Source organism: Rattus norvegicus, chromosome 1 (assembly GCF_021556685.1).
Source record: "Rattus norvegicus strain SHRSP/BbbUtx chromosome 1, alternate assembly SHRSP_T2T, whole genome shotgun sequence".
NCBI classification, from domain to species: domain Eukaryota; kingdom Metazoa; phylum Chordata; class Mammalia; order Rodentia; family Muridae; genus Rattus; species Rattus norvegicus.
The window spans coordinates 149,095,001-149,108,166 of record NC_141534.1 but is presented as its reverse complement, the minus strand read 5'-3'; the positions used below and the strand labels follow the sequence as shown (position 1 = coordinate 149,108,166).

Below are 13,166 nucleotides of genomic sequence, written 5' to 3'. Positions count from 1 at the left end.
AAGTCTAGGCTAATGAGGTAAGGCAAGAAAAGCATCTGGAAGCACATGGGACTAGAAGAAACCAAACTCTGTTCATTTACAGCACGGGAGAATAAAACAATTCCCCCGAACTAAACAACACTTTCTAGAAAGAATAAGTAATTATAATGTGGCCCATACAGTTCACATATAAAAGCCAACTACTGACCTAGGACTGTAGCTTTACAGTGAGGTCTTGCCTGGCTCTGAGTTCAAGCCCCAGTACTTCTAGGGGGAAAAGTTTATTTCCTACATGCCAACAGGAAGCAGGTGCAATTTGAACTTTAAAAACAACTCTATTTACATTATAATCATTCGAAATTAACACAAGTTGAAAAAAATGCCTTCAAGATCTATGGAAGAAAGCCTACAGATCTCTGCTAAAAGAATATTTAAATAGGGATATTCTTCATTAACTAATGGGAGGAGCCAATAGTATCACGATGACAATTTTCAACTTAATTTGTAGCTTCCATATAATCCCCATCAAAATCTTAGCAAGTTACTTTATGGATTGTAGGAGACACTAAAGCCGTGTGCTCACAGATAAGCGTTAAGGAAACCAGGAACTTTAACCATGCAGGGTTGTCTCTGGGAACGGATGTGGTTAAGAGCCCGATGACCCCTATGCCATCTGTATGGCCAGGCTACACCTAGCTTCCCAGGACTTGTGTTTATCTCAGTGAGTCTGTGGCGTATCCTCCCCAGACCCTTAGCTTGAGCCTTGCTCACCTTGAGCCTGCCTTCTCTGTTAATCTATAAAGACCATCTTTATGGGAGTGTCTTGTGTACTTTACACATGGAAGCAGATGAGCTTTATTGCTTGCTGTCCTTTTCCACTGTATATATGACTGAGACCCGACTCCTCCTCAGACCTTTAAAGTCATATGTAGTCAATCTATAGAACCCATCTTTATGGAACAGGTCACATGTATTTTACAAAGAGTATCAATAACCATGTCTTAAGCTTTGTCGTACACTTTTTTGAGTCACCAGGATATCTTTTAACAAATTGTGCTGTGCTTAAACTCGCCTGAAGTAAATGATCTGATGTCACACCCTGTAAGCATCTGCTACTGAGTCATGATGAGCTGGACTTCTGTCTTGCCTCACATGGATAAGATCAACATGGCTGGCCATAGTGTTTGCAGAGAACACCCTCCCTCCCGGCAATGGATACTGAAAAAAAGGATTTGAACATTACTATGGAGAGGTAAAAGACCCTTGCTGGTCAAACAAACAAACAAACAAACAAAAACAAAACAGATCCAAAAAACCCAAAAACCAAAACAAAAACCAAAAAAAATCAAGGGAGAACAAAATTGCTGGACTGACACTGACTAACCTCAAGACTTACCAAAATAATAACAAACCATGTGGCACTGATACAAGAACAGACAATAGATCCAGGAAACAGAATACAGGCTTGAACACAGACTCACTCAAAAACATTGAGTGATCTTTGAAAAATGATAAAAACCAGTACTGGGTATGGAATGCCTGGACATATACATGCAAGAAACAAAGCCAGACACACACAGAATAGGCATCTTTCACAAAATTAAAGTGAGAAAAATAGAGTTAAGAGAGATTTTTAATATAATAAAGTGGGCACATGTTGCACATTTGCCAAGATCCATAAAATGTGCAGTGCCAAAAATAAACCTAATAGAAACTACAGAATTTCAGTTATGATGCAACCGTATAGATTCAGGAGTTACAGAAAATACAGAAATGTAGAGGGATATTGCAAACGGGGAGGTTTACTTACGTTTTGAAACAGGCATATACTAAAGTCTGTACTTTCTGCTCAAATTTAGAGTGAGCCTAAAATAATTATTTCAAATATATAAATAAAGGGGAATTAGTTTACTCTGCTCTTTATGAATGTTCCATCTACTTTTGTGCCTGTCGGTTATCTATCCCAGGCTTCTACTTAGTACTTTTATTGTCAAAATATTTTTTAAATGTGTGATTCACAAACTTGAGATGTGGAATCGGTGAATTTCTGTGATTGCTCCTTCTGTAACACATACAGAAGACAGTCTGGGATATCAACTCAACCGAGGGAGCGACAAGGCTAACGAGGGGACAGGTGAGAAGACCACTCCAACATCTAGCAAAACACAGAGCACAACACAGAGAAGCCACCAAGGATGCTATTAGATACTAATGGTGAGTTTATTTTTTGAATGAAGGATCATCAAATGGAAACATTATCTCTCATGTTATAAAAAAAACAGTAGTAAAATACAGTACACAGGAATGCCTTTTGAATATTAACAAGACGAAAGTATGATAACGACTGAAAAATAGGTTATTTTTTAACGTTAAATACAAAGGTGAAGCAGTTTAATAAGAAATTTTGTTAGTATGAAAAATATATGTCCCATGTCTTTATTATATACTGTACAAAATAAAATATTGCACCTTGGAGTCATATAATAAATATATACAAGGAGTATTTTACAGATGACCTTTCTTTTAATTTAACAAGTTCAACAATCGAATGTCATTGCTGACTAACAACTCAAGGGCTGGTGTGCTCTTTCCTTCCCCTGTCTGTTCCAGACCACCAAACCCTCCACCTACAGTAGTGTTCACCCCAGTGTTGGTGAGGCTGAAGTTGGAATGTGAGAGAGACCTGTGCTCAGAAGATGGCAGAGAGACTGGGCAAGCCTCTCTACAAACAGATCTGAAGCCACACTGTGCCGTTCACATGTTGATCAGGAGGTAGGTCCAACACCACCTGCCTCAGGAAAGGTTGCGTGCCAGGAGACTGTGGGTGGGAACATGTGCGAGCAGCCGGGACACTGAGTAAAGAAACAGGACCACTCATTTGGGGCTGTGTAGCATCTATGCAGCTGGTAAAATGTCATGGAAAGGTCCTAGAGCCAAATCAGTGGTAGCAGTTAAGACTGAATGCTAGCCTGATCCTTCCCTGGGAGCAAAATTGACACCAATGTCACAGACAGCAGCCTTGGTCCGAGAGACCCAACCCTAAACTGGCCCAGACCTTAAAGGCAGTTCTGGTCTTGGCCCTAATGCACCTTCCTTTCTTACCTAACCCAATTCTATAGCTAGTCCAAGACGAATTCAAACCTTCTTCCCCAAAGCACAACCCAAATCCCAGCTCTGGATCCTAACCTCAATATTGTTATTTCCGCCATATTTCTAATTGACTTTGAATTTACTGACAAAAATCCACTCAGATTAAAATAATCATTTACCATAAACAATTCTTTCAACTATCACATTTCTTATTTAGATTATTCTCTTATAAACTTTCCAAAATAACAATCCCCATAAATTACATCTAGTAGGGCTTTGATTTCTGATTGTGTGCAAGAAAATAGTGCTTAGATAAAGTTCCATTCACAGCTCTTAAAAGAAAGCTTTGAATATACTTCAAAATCAGTAGAAAAGGTAAGCTTTTCCTCTTCTTTGATTTCCAAGATGCCTCATTTGGTTACAGATAGATTTCTGTAGCTACAAAACCGGCAGCTGTAAATTCTGTGTTTTCTTCCATAGATGCTTTAAGAGTGAAGACAATACGTCATGTGGAGAATCCTTGGCTTGGTTGGTGTTATTAACTGTCCAGGGAGATTGTCTCCTCTCCACATAATAAACATAAGGATCTGTAGATATGCCTTTAGTGCCAACATCTCAAGGCTACAGGCCAGAGCCTTTAAAACATAAATACCACACAAATGTGTTGAAACCCAACAACTCAAGAGAAGTCCTCTGTTGCAGTCCTCAGGATGGACCACTCTTTGATGGTCTACAGAGCACATCAGGTGATGATGTGTTTGTGATGTCGTCCCGAGAGCAAGAGAATGACTGCTGATGCATTTATGTTAGTCCTAGACTACATCCTTTACAGGAAATAGCATTAAAAACAACCACCAGAAACATTAACCTTATAAAACCATATCAGGTGCTGTTTCTGCTTTAGCCTCCCCTTGATCATAGTATCTAGCGACTTCAAGAGTACATGGTTTTGAACCGGGGACATGGGGAAAAGAACCTCGTTAGCTTTCATTTCTCACCACAGCAGCATCACAACCTTGTCAGAGCTTTATCTTTCTTGGCATGACTGGCAGCACCTTTGTTTGTAGAGGGCCAGGGAGCACAGATTAAGGTGCTTTACGAACATACAGTAGTGAGTTGTGTCTATGCAGTTTCCTGAGAGAGAGAGAGAGAGAGAGAGAGAGAGAGAGAGAGAGAGAGAGAATATGAGAATGAATGAATATTCATAGCGTGGGTTCACTAGAGCATGAGGAAAAATGAGGCATGCCCGGGGCTACTGGTCTGCACTGATGTCAGACACACAGTGGGCTCACTTCTCCACACGACCAACTGGCTTCTTGTGATGCCCTGAGATCCTCACAGGTCCTCTGAAACCATGTTACCTCTCTCAGTGCTGAGGGCAGAGGTTATTTTTTTGTAGGGTCATGGGTCCCCCGGAAAATTTATGAATGCCTCATATTTGTCCCACAGAAAAGTAACACAGTTGTGTTCACTATGTAATTTTAGGACATTTGCTCACCTATGTGAGCCCACTGGCTCGGTCTTAGCAGAGGAGACTTCAGAGGAAAATGTGTGTGGAGTGGCTGCTACTACTTCAAGAGTCAATACTGCTGCCCACAATCCCGCCCCTGGCTAAGGAAGGCACATTGGTGTCCCGGTTTCTGGGGAGCTGGTGATACCTGAGATGGGTACGTACTATCACAGGAAGGCCCGAAACAGTGCCTCCAGGAAGCTGGTTTCATCTGCACACAGTATCTGTCAGCCATGGGTTTGCAGCTCCCTGTGTGAATGCAGTTGACTTTGCGAGACTGGAAGCCCCTGCCACAGACTGCTGTGCAGGGCTTCCAGGGACCCACACGCCAACATGCCTCGCATGGCCCTGAGGTGCAGTTTCTTCTAAAGGCAAGTCTGAAATGAAGAAAAAAAAAGATAGACACAAGATGAGAGAAGATGCCACTGTTTGCTGGCATTGATCAAGCCCTTTCTCTTTCTCTGAATGTGCTAAAGGCTTCCTCGGAAAACTGATTTGTACTGTTCCTGGCTGGCCACACAGAGTACCAGGGCAATCTGACCATAAAACGACAATTAGATACTTCAGAATACAGTCCGTTCCCCAGATGCTGAGAATGATGCTATAGTCCCTACATTCTCACTAGATATGCTAGGAAGGCTCTGGAGATTGACAAAGATGTGATAAAAAGGATGAGAGGAAGATGTACTAGAAAATAGTCCATCAGCATGTATTTAAAGCTTCATGTGTTAAACCTATGGGTGTAAAAGAGAAGAAATGAACTTGAAGGATGGGAAGAGGACCAGCAAGTGGCTGAGCTGCCACGGTAAGAGGCAGGAAGAGAGCAATGCCCTGTGAGATGCCAGTGAGGAGTGCTCACATGCAGGTGTATGCACAGACTATCAATGGGGTGTGAAGAGACTACAGAGGAATCCAGACCACCAGGAAAGGCTTAGGTGCTTTACTGATGTCAAGCACAAGGTCTCTGCATCTTAGCGTGCTGTCTAAAACCAAGACCTGAGCTGGGTGTGGGGGAACAGACCTGCTAACTCCAGCTACTTGGGAGTCTGAAGTAGGAGAACTTAGAGGTCAAGTTCTACCTTAGCTACAGAAAGGGCAAAATTCAAAGTAAGTAAGTAAATAAATAAATTCCCGGGGATATAGTTAGTGGTAGATCAATTGTTTAGTATGCACAAGGTCCTAGGTTCAATTCCCAACACTGGTACACACAAACACACACACACACACACACTCACTCACTCACACTCACATACACACACACTCACATACACACACACTCACATACACACACACTCACACACACATACACTCACACACACTCACACACACTCACATACACACACTCACACACACACACTCACACTCACATACACACACACTCACATACACACACTCACACACACATACACTCACACACACACACTCACATACACACACACTCACACACACACTCACACACACACTCACACACTCACTCACACACTCACACACTCACATACACACACACTCACATACACACACACTCACATACACACACACTCACACACACATACACTCACACAGACACACACAAATACACCCACCAAGATATCCCCCTGCTTCTCTGCCATACAGTTTAAAGTAATAGTGACATCATTACCCAATGCCTGAGCATCCACCCCGAAAAAATGATCTGACAAAAAAAAAAAAGCATGGCCAACAAACTGTGTATTCCAAGGAACTTCCAATAAATAAATGGATAGATAACCCACGAATGGACTCTCCTGGCAATCTAGAGTGGATCAGTTTAGGCAAACAAGAGACTTACTGCCATGATAAGCCACTTGAACATTGTTCACAAGCCTTATGTTGCTGCTGAGAAGCTCTGAAAATACTGCAATCTGAACAAGGATGTATACGCCAGCAACCTTTGTCACAGTGAGTACAGAGACCAAAGGTATTTGGAAAGTGGGGTCCAGAACAGAAAAGAAACTGGGTGGCTGCTGATTTTGGAGAGCCTGTGACGTCAGAGGACAGCATCTCAGCAGGTCCACTTTTAGTTATTTTTTTCTTGTTTTGTAGGACATATTACCATGGCAGTTACACGTGCAAGGTGGGAGACCAACTCTGTTCCAAAAGATGAATGGGAGGGGATCCTAACTTGAGATGGCTCACTAGTTGCCTTTCCCTTCGAAATTTGGAAGATGTGGAACAAGACATAAAGTGTCTGCCACACTTTATGTGGTCTGTGTGGCAGATAATAAGGTCTGCCACACAGACCAGAGGGGTGGAAGGCTGTGTAGAAAAAGCCAATTACAAAGAGCTGCAGAGCTGAGAGAAGAACAGGCAGTGACTTCCCATTCCCCAGGGATCATCCTGCTGGATCTGCTGGAAGCCCCGTTGCACTCCCTGGTCATTCCTATAACTAGTTTACACTTTATCCAGCATCTCTTCTAAGGGATGTTGAAATGTCATTGGAAGGGTAAGAAAATGGAGAAACTTAAGACAACCTGACTTGTGAAGAGTGTTACATAGAGTGGGAAGCAATACTTGGATTTGCCAGTAGGCGGAGACACCATCAAAGGGTTTAACTTGGAAACAATGCTATCCTACCAAATTGATTATAAGGTTTAAAAGGAAAAGCCAGGGAGGAATGTCCTGTTAATTTCTTTTGTTTTCCCCAGTGGGTATAAATCTTAATCCCCCAAAGTTGAGTCACTTTGACCAACATTGCAGACTGAATAATCCCTGACCTTCTCCTACTGCAGAGGTCAAATACCTACAAAAACCAACTGAACACATACTCAAAGAATAGAATCAAGAGGGTAGTAGATGGTTGTCCACAAGCGTTAGGTGATCCGTCTTATTAATCAGGCTTTGCCCTCTCTGCAGAAATTCTTCAAAGTTGGCTTTTGTTGTTTCCAGTCTAAAGAGACTTAAGTAACTCAAGAATTCCCTTTTGGTTGAAGGGTGAGAGGCCCGGGGAGCTGTTAAAGCAACATGGAGGCCAGGACCAATCGATTGGAGGCTGAAAAGATGCTGAGGGCATCATTTTGAGAGCAGGGACAAAATGACTTGGAGTAGGGACATCCAAGTAATTATACAGGAGATTATAAGTACACTTGGGCCTCGTGTGTTTACAAGTGTATGACGGCAGTAGGAATCCTGAAGCGACTAGTCTTCTAGCTTGCCTCAGCTTCTCACTTTATCCTCATACCACCAGGTGATGGTGCTTTGGTCGGGGCGATGGCAGGTGGAATGAAAAATAAAAGGAAGGTGGAGTCAAGAAAGGGGCACAAGGGATCAAGAGGCTACAGAAATTGAAAGATTAAAATCCTATCAAATATCAATGAACATGGAGATGATTCTCATACTGTTTACATAGTTTGATGGTGATTTGGAAATATCTAAATATATATGCTTATGAATTCGCTTTGATTTCTAAATGTCTACCCCATAAAAATGCAACTCTCTGAGTATAAAGTCATATTCACTCTAAGATGTTCAGGGCAGCATCAGTTTTTAAAAGCAAAAAATAATTAAGCAATATACCATCAAAGAAATAGCAGAATATTAAATATCATACTTAAATAGAATGAAGTCAAGGTGTGCTAAGATATAATATGTTTATAATCTATTCTTAAATATAAAACCAAGTTTCAGGAAAATGTTAAAATAAAAGGCTCCATCCATAGAAGCTTTTGTGTTGTAAAGGTGCCTTTATGACTGCAAATGAAAACATCTGGGATGGTGCACATCTGTGTGTGGTCTCTATCTTCTCAGCAAAGTAGGAAACTAAGTTGTCTGTTGAGAATGAGGGCAGCTGCTCCAAACATTTTCCATTTGAGGAGAATGGTCCTGGCTTGAAATCACCTTGTGGGAATAGGAAATACTGCTGACTCTACATTGCCAAACCTTACTGAAGGCTCAGAACGGTAACCAAGCCAGCAGTCAAGGTCATTCCACTTTCTTCAGCAGGATTCAGTATGTGGCGCAGTAAGAAAGAATCGGATGCAAGGTGTCCTCTATGACCAGGACTGCTGAGGCACTGCTCACTAACTGTAATTTAAATTGAAGTTTACACGGATGATAATATTCCACTTGCAGATCAAGACACTCAGGTATTCGAGGATCAGACAATAAAAGAATGATGTAATGAAAATTTTCTTGTGTTGTATAAGTTCCCTCACACTTGCTGATGGCTGAGATGTTATCTTCTAAGGTAGCAGAGCCAGCCAGCAGAGGGAGACTGGCCATCCGGATGCTCTCATGACTCAAGCTCTATTCTACCACCTGTCCACTCAGACTTTCATGCAAAAGAAAAACAGACAGCCCCTTTGAAAACTAAAATGTTTATTTTTATTCTCTGCTAAGTCACGCTGATATTCAAGTCAACACAGCTTCTAATAGGAATAAATCATTCTTATATATAAATATATTTATATTATTTATAATATATATTTATATATAAGTAAATGCATATATAAATAAATATATATGTTTTAAAATCTATCTTGGGTGCTACATTTCCCACCTTTAGAGTAGTTCCTCTTTCTGTCCAACATCCAAATAACTTTGATTATAAATAGTATTTTTTGGCCATATATCAGTATAATAGATGGTACTAAGTAAATCATGATTGAATAGGAGTTTTCAGTGATGAGGAGTGAGGGAAACTAGGAGTAATTCTGCTGCAGGCAGTCCCATCCCTGGAAGGTTCCAGGGGCGGTGCATGCTGCACTGGGTCAGTACCTCCTCCTGTCCTCACAGTCAGAGTTGGAGCTGTTGTGAGCACACGGCGTGTGGTGGTGCTGCATCCTCATGGCCTGGCCCATGCAACGTCCAGGACACTAGAAGAGAAGCACAGAACAGTGTCTCAAGTGCCCCGAATGCTCAGCCACACCGTGTGTCCTGAGAGCTGGGCCAAGGTGTATCAGCCAAGGACGAGTTACAGGACCAGCTGTCCCCATGATGAGTTAGAAGAGGTGGATCACAGCTCTGTAGACAGGCTCACCCTTCTCCCCAATCCTTTATTCCCTGAAGCTCAGGAGGAAGGGAGAAGGGTGGGATCAACTCTGAACTGACTAGGCTTACGTATGGAAATGGATATATTCAAAACAATTAAGTGGAGGGCAAGTTGGGTTTTCCTGCTCTGAGCAAAGACGGAGGCACCGGTGCCAAGGCAGGTTCAGCTCCAGGAGAAACAATCCAAGTCTGCTTTGCAGCCCTTGAAGTTTTGCACAGCCATAACGCCTGTTAATTTTCCTCATTGTCGTATTATGCATGGAAAAGCCTTTTACATTTTTATTACTGTCTGAGGAGCTCCCCAGTCAGGGCAGAAGTGTTTGGTGTACGTTCTAAGTGTACTCTCTGATTTTGCTTATTTTTCTTACCTTACTTAACCCATTTCATACAATCTTTTAATCTCATAGTTGTATTTCTTTGGGCTTTAAATCACTTGCCATGTAATTATCAACCATTTAAAACACACATTGTAATGGCTTTCAGATTTGCCACACCACAGCCAAGTTTGGAACATTATCGTCATCTGTCACAGAAACCCAATAGCCCTCTGCAGTCACCCCTCCACTCCCCGGCCTTTTGTTTGACAGATTTACCTACACTAGACACAACAGTGGAGTCCTGTGTCTGTCTTCCATTATTCGTCCCAAGACTCTCAAGGTCTGTCCATGCTGTAGGATATGCCAATCCCACATTCCTTTTAGTGGTATTTGCTGTACTAACATGCCAGACCTCGGACACCTCTGCACTTGCCTCACTGTGGTGGCGGTGGTGTTACTGTTACCTGTGTTGTTTCCACTGCTTGGTTATCATAAGTAGCTAGGTTATCGATTCATTGGTAAATGTTCATGTCGTGTTTTCACTGCTCTCGGATACACACCTAGCAAGGAAGCTGCAGGGTCCTCCTCAAGGTCAAGTTCAACTTCCCAAGAACCTGTGGATTATTTTGCCATGGGGCTGCACCACTTCACCCTGCCTACAGTCCCGCAGGATCCAGTTATGCATTTTCTTATTGAACTATCTGGTTTTTAAGCCAGTGATGCAGAAACTACTGTAAAGTGGCACGTCGTTGTGGTTTAAGTTTTCATTTCTTTAATAACTAATGATGACCATCTTTTGATGTCCTCCTTGACCAGTTATTGCCTTTAGTCTATTTAAACCCCTCATTCATGCTGTGATTAGAATGTGTGTGTGAGTGTGTGTGTGTGTGTGTGTGCGCACGCGCGTGCTTTAACTATTGATGTATTTTAGACATAAGTTCCTTTTTCAGAGATGTGTCATTTAAATATGTTTCCTATCCTATTGGTTATCTGTTAATCTCTTGTGACATAGAAGCTTCAGTTTTGCTACGATTCAAGGTATTCATTCTTGTTTTATCTATGTAGTTGGTGTTCTTTGTAAAATAGCACTTCCTACAGTTTGAAGAATCATGTCGATTTCCCCCCTACATTTTATAGTGGTGACCCTTAAATGCCTTTGATGAATTTTGTGGTGTCCGTATTCCCTGTAGGCATGGATCATGACTTCGTGTTTTTCTGTGGGTGCACAGTTGCCCTGCAGCATTTGTTAAAGATAATTTCCTGTGGTTACTGGTGGCACGGACCACTGACAGGAAACAGCTTAAACAAGGAAAGGCTCTCAGAGGATCAGGAAGCAGGAAGGATGTCTGAGGTGAGCTGGCTCTCTCCCTTTCCTTTTGTATTCTTTCTGGAACCTCAGCCCATAGGATGATGTAGCCTGCCTTCAGGAGAAGATGCATCCCCTCAGTTAATCTCTGGAAACTTTATCACAGATACATCTGCAAGAACCCATGGTCTTTTGTAAGTCAAGAAAGTTAGAAACTGAGGTCAACTGTCACAAAATAATATTTCTTTCTTTAGTAGATGACTTCGTCAATCTCACCAAGAAGCAAATGGTTTCATTTTTTATTCCATTCTGTTTCAGGGATATATGTCTGTTCTGTGTTAGAATAGCACTGTGTTGTAGAAAGCTTTAACATCAAAAGTTTGGGTCATATAACTGATTCCATTTCAGAAGACTTGGTTTTGCTATTATGGGTTATTTTTACTTCTGTACGGATTTTAGGTTAGATTTAGCTTGCCATTTGGTAAAGACTGTTGTGAATCTTTAGACAAATATACAGAATGTTGGTATTAGCAATATCATGGCACCCACAAATGCAAGAAATATTCCTATCACTTAAGATTTTCTTTTAATTCTTCGAAAAACATTTTGAAGTTTTATGCTTCCTAGTTTCTTCAAAACAAATCTTTTTTTTTTTTTTTTGGTTTACTGTCCTTGAACTTTAAAGTTACGGATGGATTACCTGGTTCAGTGCTGTGATTACACTCCAGATCCCATGTCTACTCCTGCCCTGATGGTGTACTGTCGCTCCAAACAAACTTACATCCTAGTTGGCATACGATGAGAGAAGGCTCACCCTACCTCCTATGGTTTGTCTTCCTGAAAGATTTTTGTCTTTATTTGTTCTTAGAATAAAGATAAAGGTCAGAATCATAATAAATTACAAAAAGTTCTGCAATTTTAATAAAAATTGTATTCCACACATAAATTCATTTTTGGGTCTTTATAGTGCTGATATTTCTATTCAGCACAATATTAGGTCTTCCATTTGTCCAACTTTTCATTTATTCATTTTAATAACACTATTCTATCTTTTAACATTTTATGTGTGTTAATGCTTAGCTGACATGTGTGTGTGCACACCACTTGTGTGCCCGATGCTCATGGAGGCTAGAAGATGACATTGGATCACTCAGAACTGGAGTTATCAGTGGTCGTGAGTCATTATGTGTATGCTGGGAATCAAACCTTTGTCCTTTAGAAGAGCAGCCAAGCTCTTAACCTCAGAGCTATTTATCCAGCCCCAATATGATATTATATGATATATATATATATATATATATATATATATATATATATGAATGACAGTGTTTTTCTAGGTAGCCTGGCTGGCTTTATATCACAGATTAGCTTGAAATTTGCCATCCTTCCACCCTTCTATACTCATAGATCAATGTCTTGCTCAGCCATCATCAGAGAAATTTCCTCTTATAGCAGCTGGGGACAAATACAGAGATTCACAGCCAGACATTATATAGGTGAGAGGTTTTAGAATACAGTTCTAAACAGGATGTCTCCATCAAATCCCTCTCCTCAGGGACCCCTGAGGAAGAGGAGACAGAAAGGGTGTAAGAGCCAGAGTGGGGAGGACATCAAGAAAGCAAGGCCCCCTGAATTAACATGGTGGACGCACATGCAAATGCTCAGAGCCTGAGAGGGGGCGTGCACAGGGCTTGCATGGGTCTGTCCTGATAAGACCCCAGAGCTAAAGTGGACACAACCCTCCATCCCCAACCCAGAAAATATCTCCAACTGACAACAACTGAAATTTCGTTTTTATCATAAGAGTCTCACTGGGGAAATAAACTACTTTTCAGGTTGCTAGGCTGAGTGCCTAGCAGGGAATGGCCAACAGCAATTGTAATCTTTGGAGGTTCCTAGTTTCATAATACCATGCCAAGTTTTGCGCCATTTTTATTTTATTTTTTATTTTAATTATTTT

At 41.3% G+C, this 13,166-nt stretch overlaps 1 protein-coding gene across 4 annotated transcripts in view; it reads right to left on the bottom strand.

The window, feature by feature from the left end:
- Nucleotides 1-2,175: 2,175 nt before the first annotated feature.
- Nucleotides 2,176-13,166, bottom strand: part of Adamtsl3 (ADAMTS-like 3) — a 321,025-nt gene continuing 310,034 nt past the window's right edge. For 2 of the 4 annotated variants that reach the window (XM_087558105.1, XM_087558126.1), the window contains 3 exons: nucleotides 9,311-9,408; nucleotides 4,728-4,956; nucleotides 2,176-4,203 (listed from right to left, as the gene is read on the bottom strand). In XM_087558105.1, coding sequence (XP_087414231.1) covers nucleotides 4,192-4,203; nucleotides 4,728-4,956; nucleotides 9,311-9,408 — 339 coding nt within the window. In that variant the 3' untranslated portion in view covers nucleotides 2,176-4,191. 4 annotated transcript variants of the gene reach the window in all.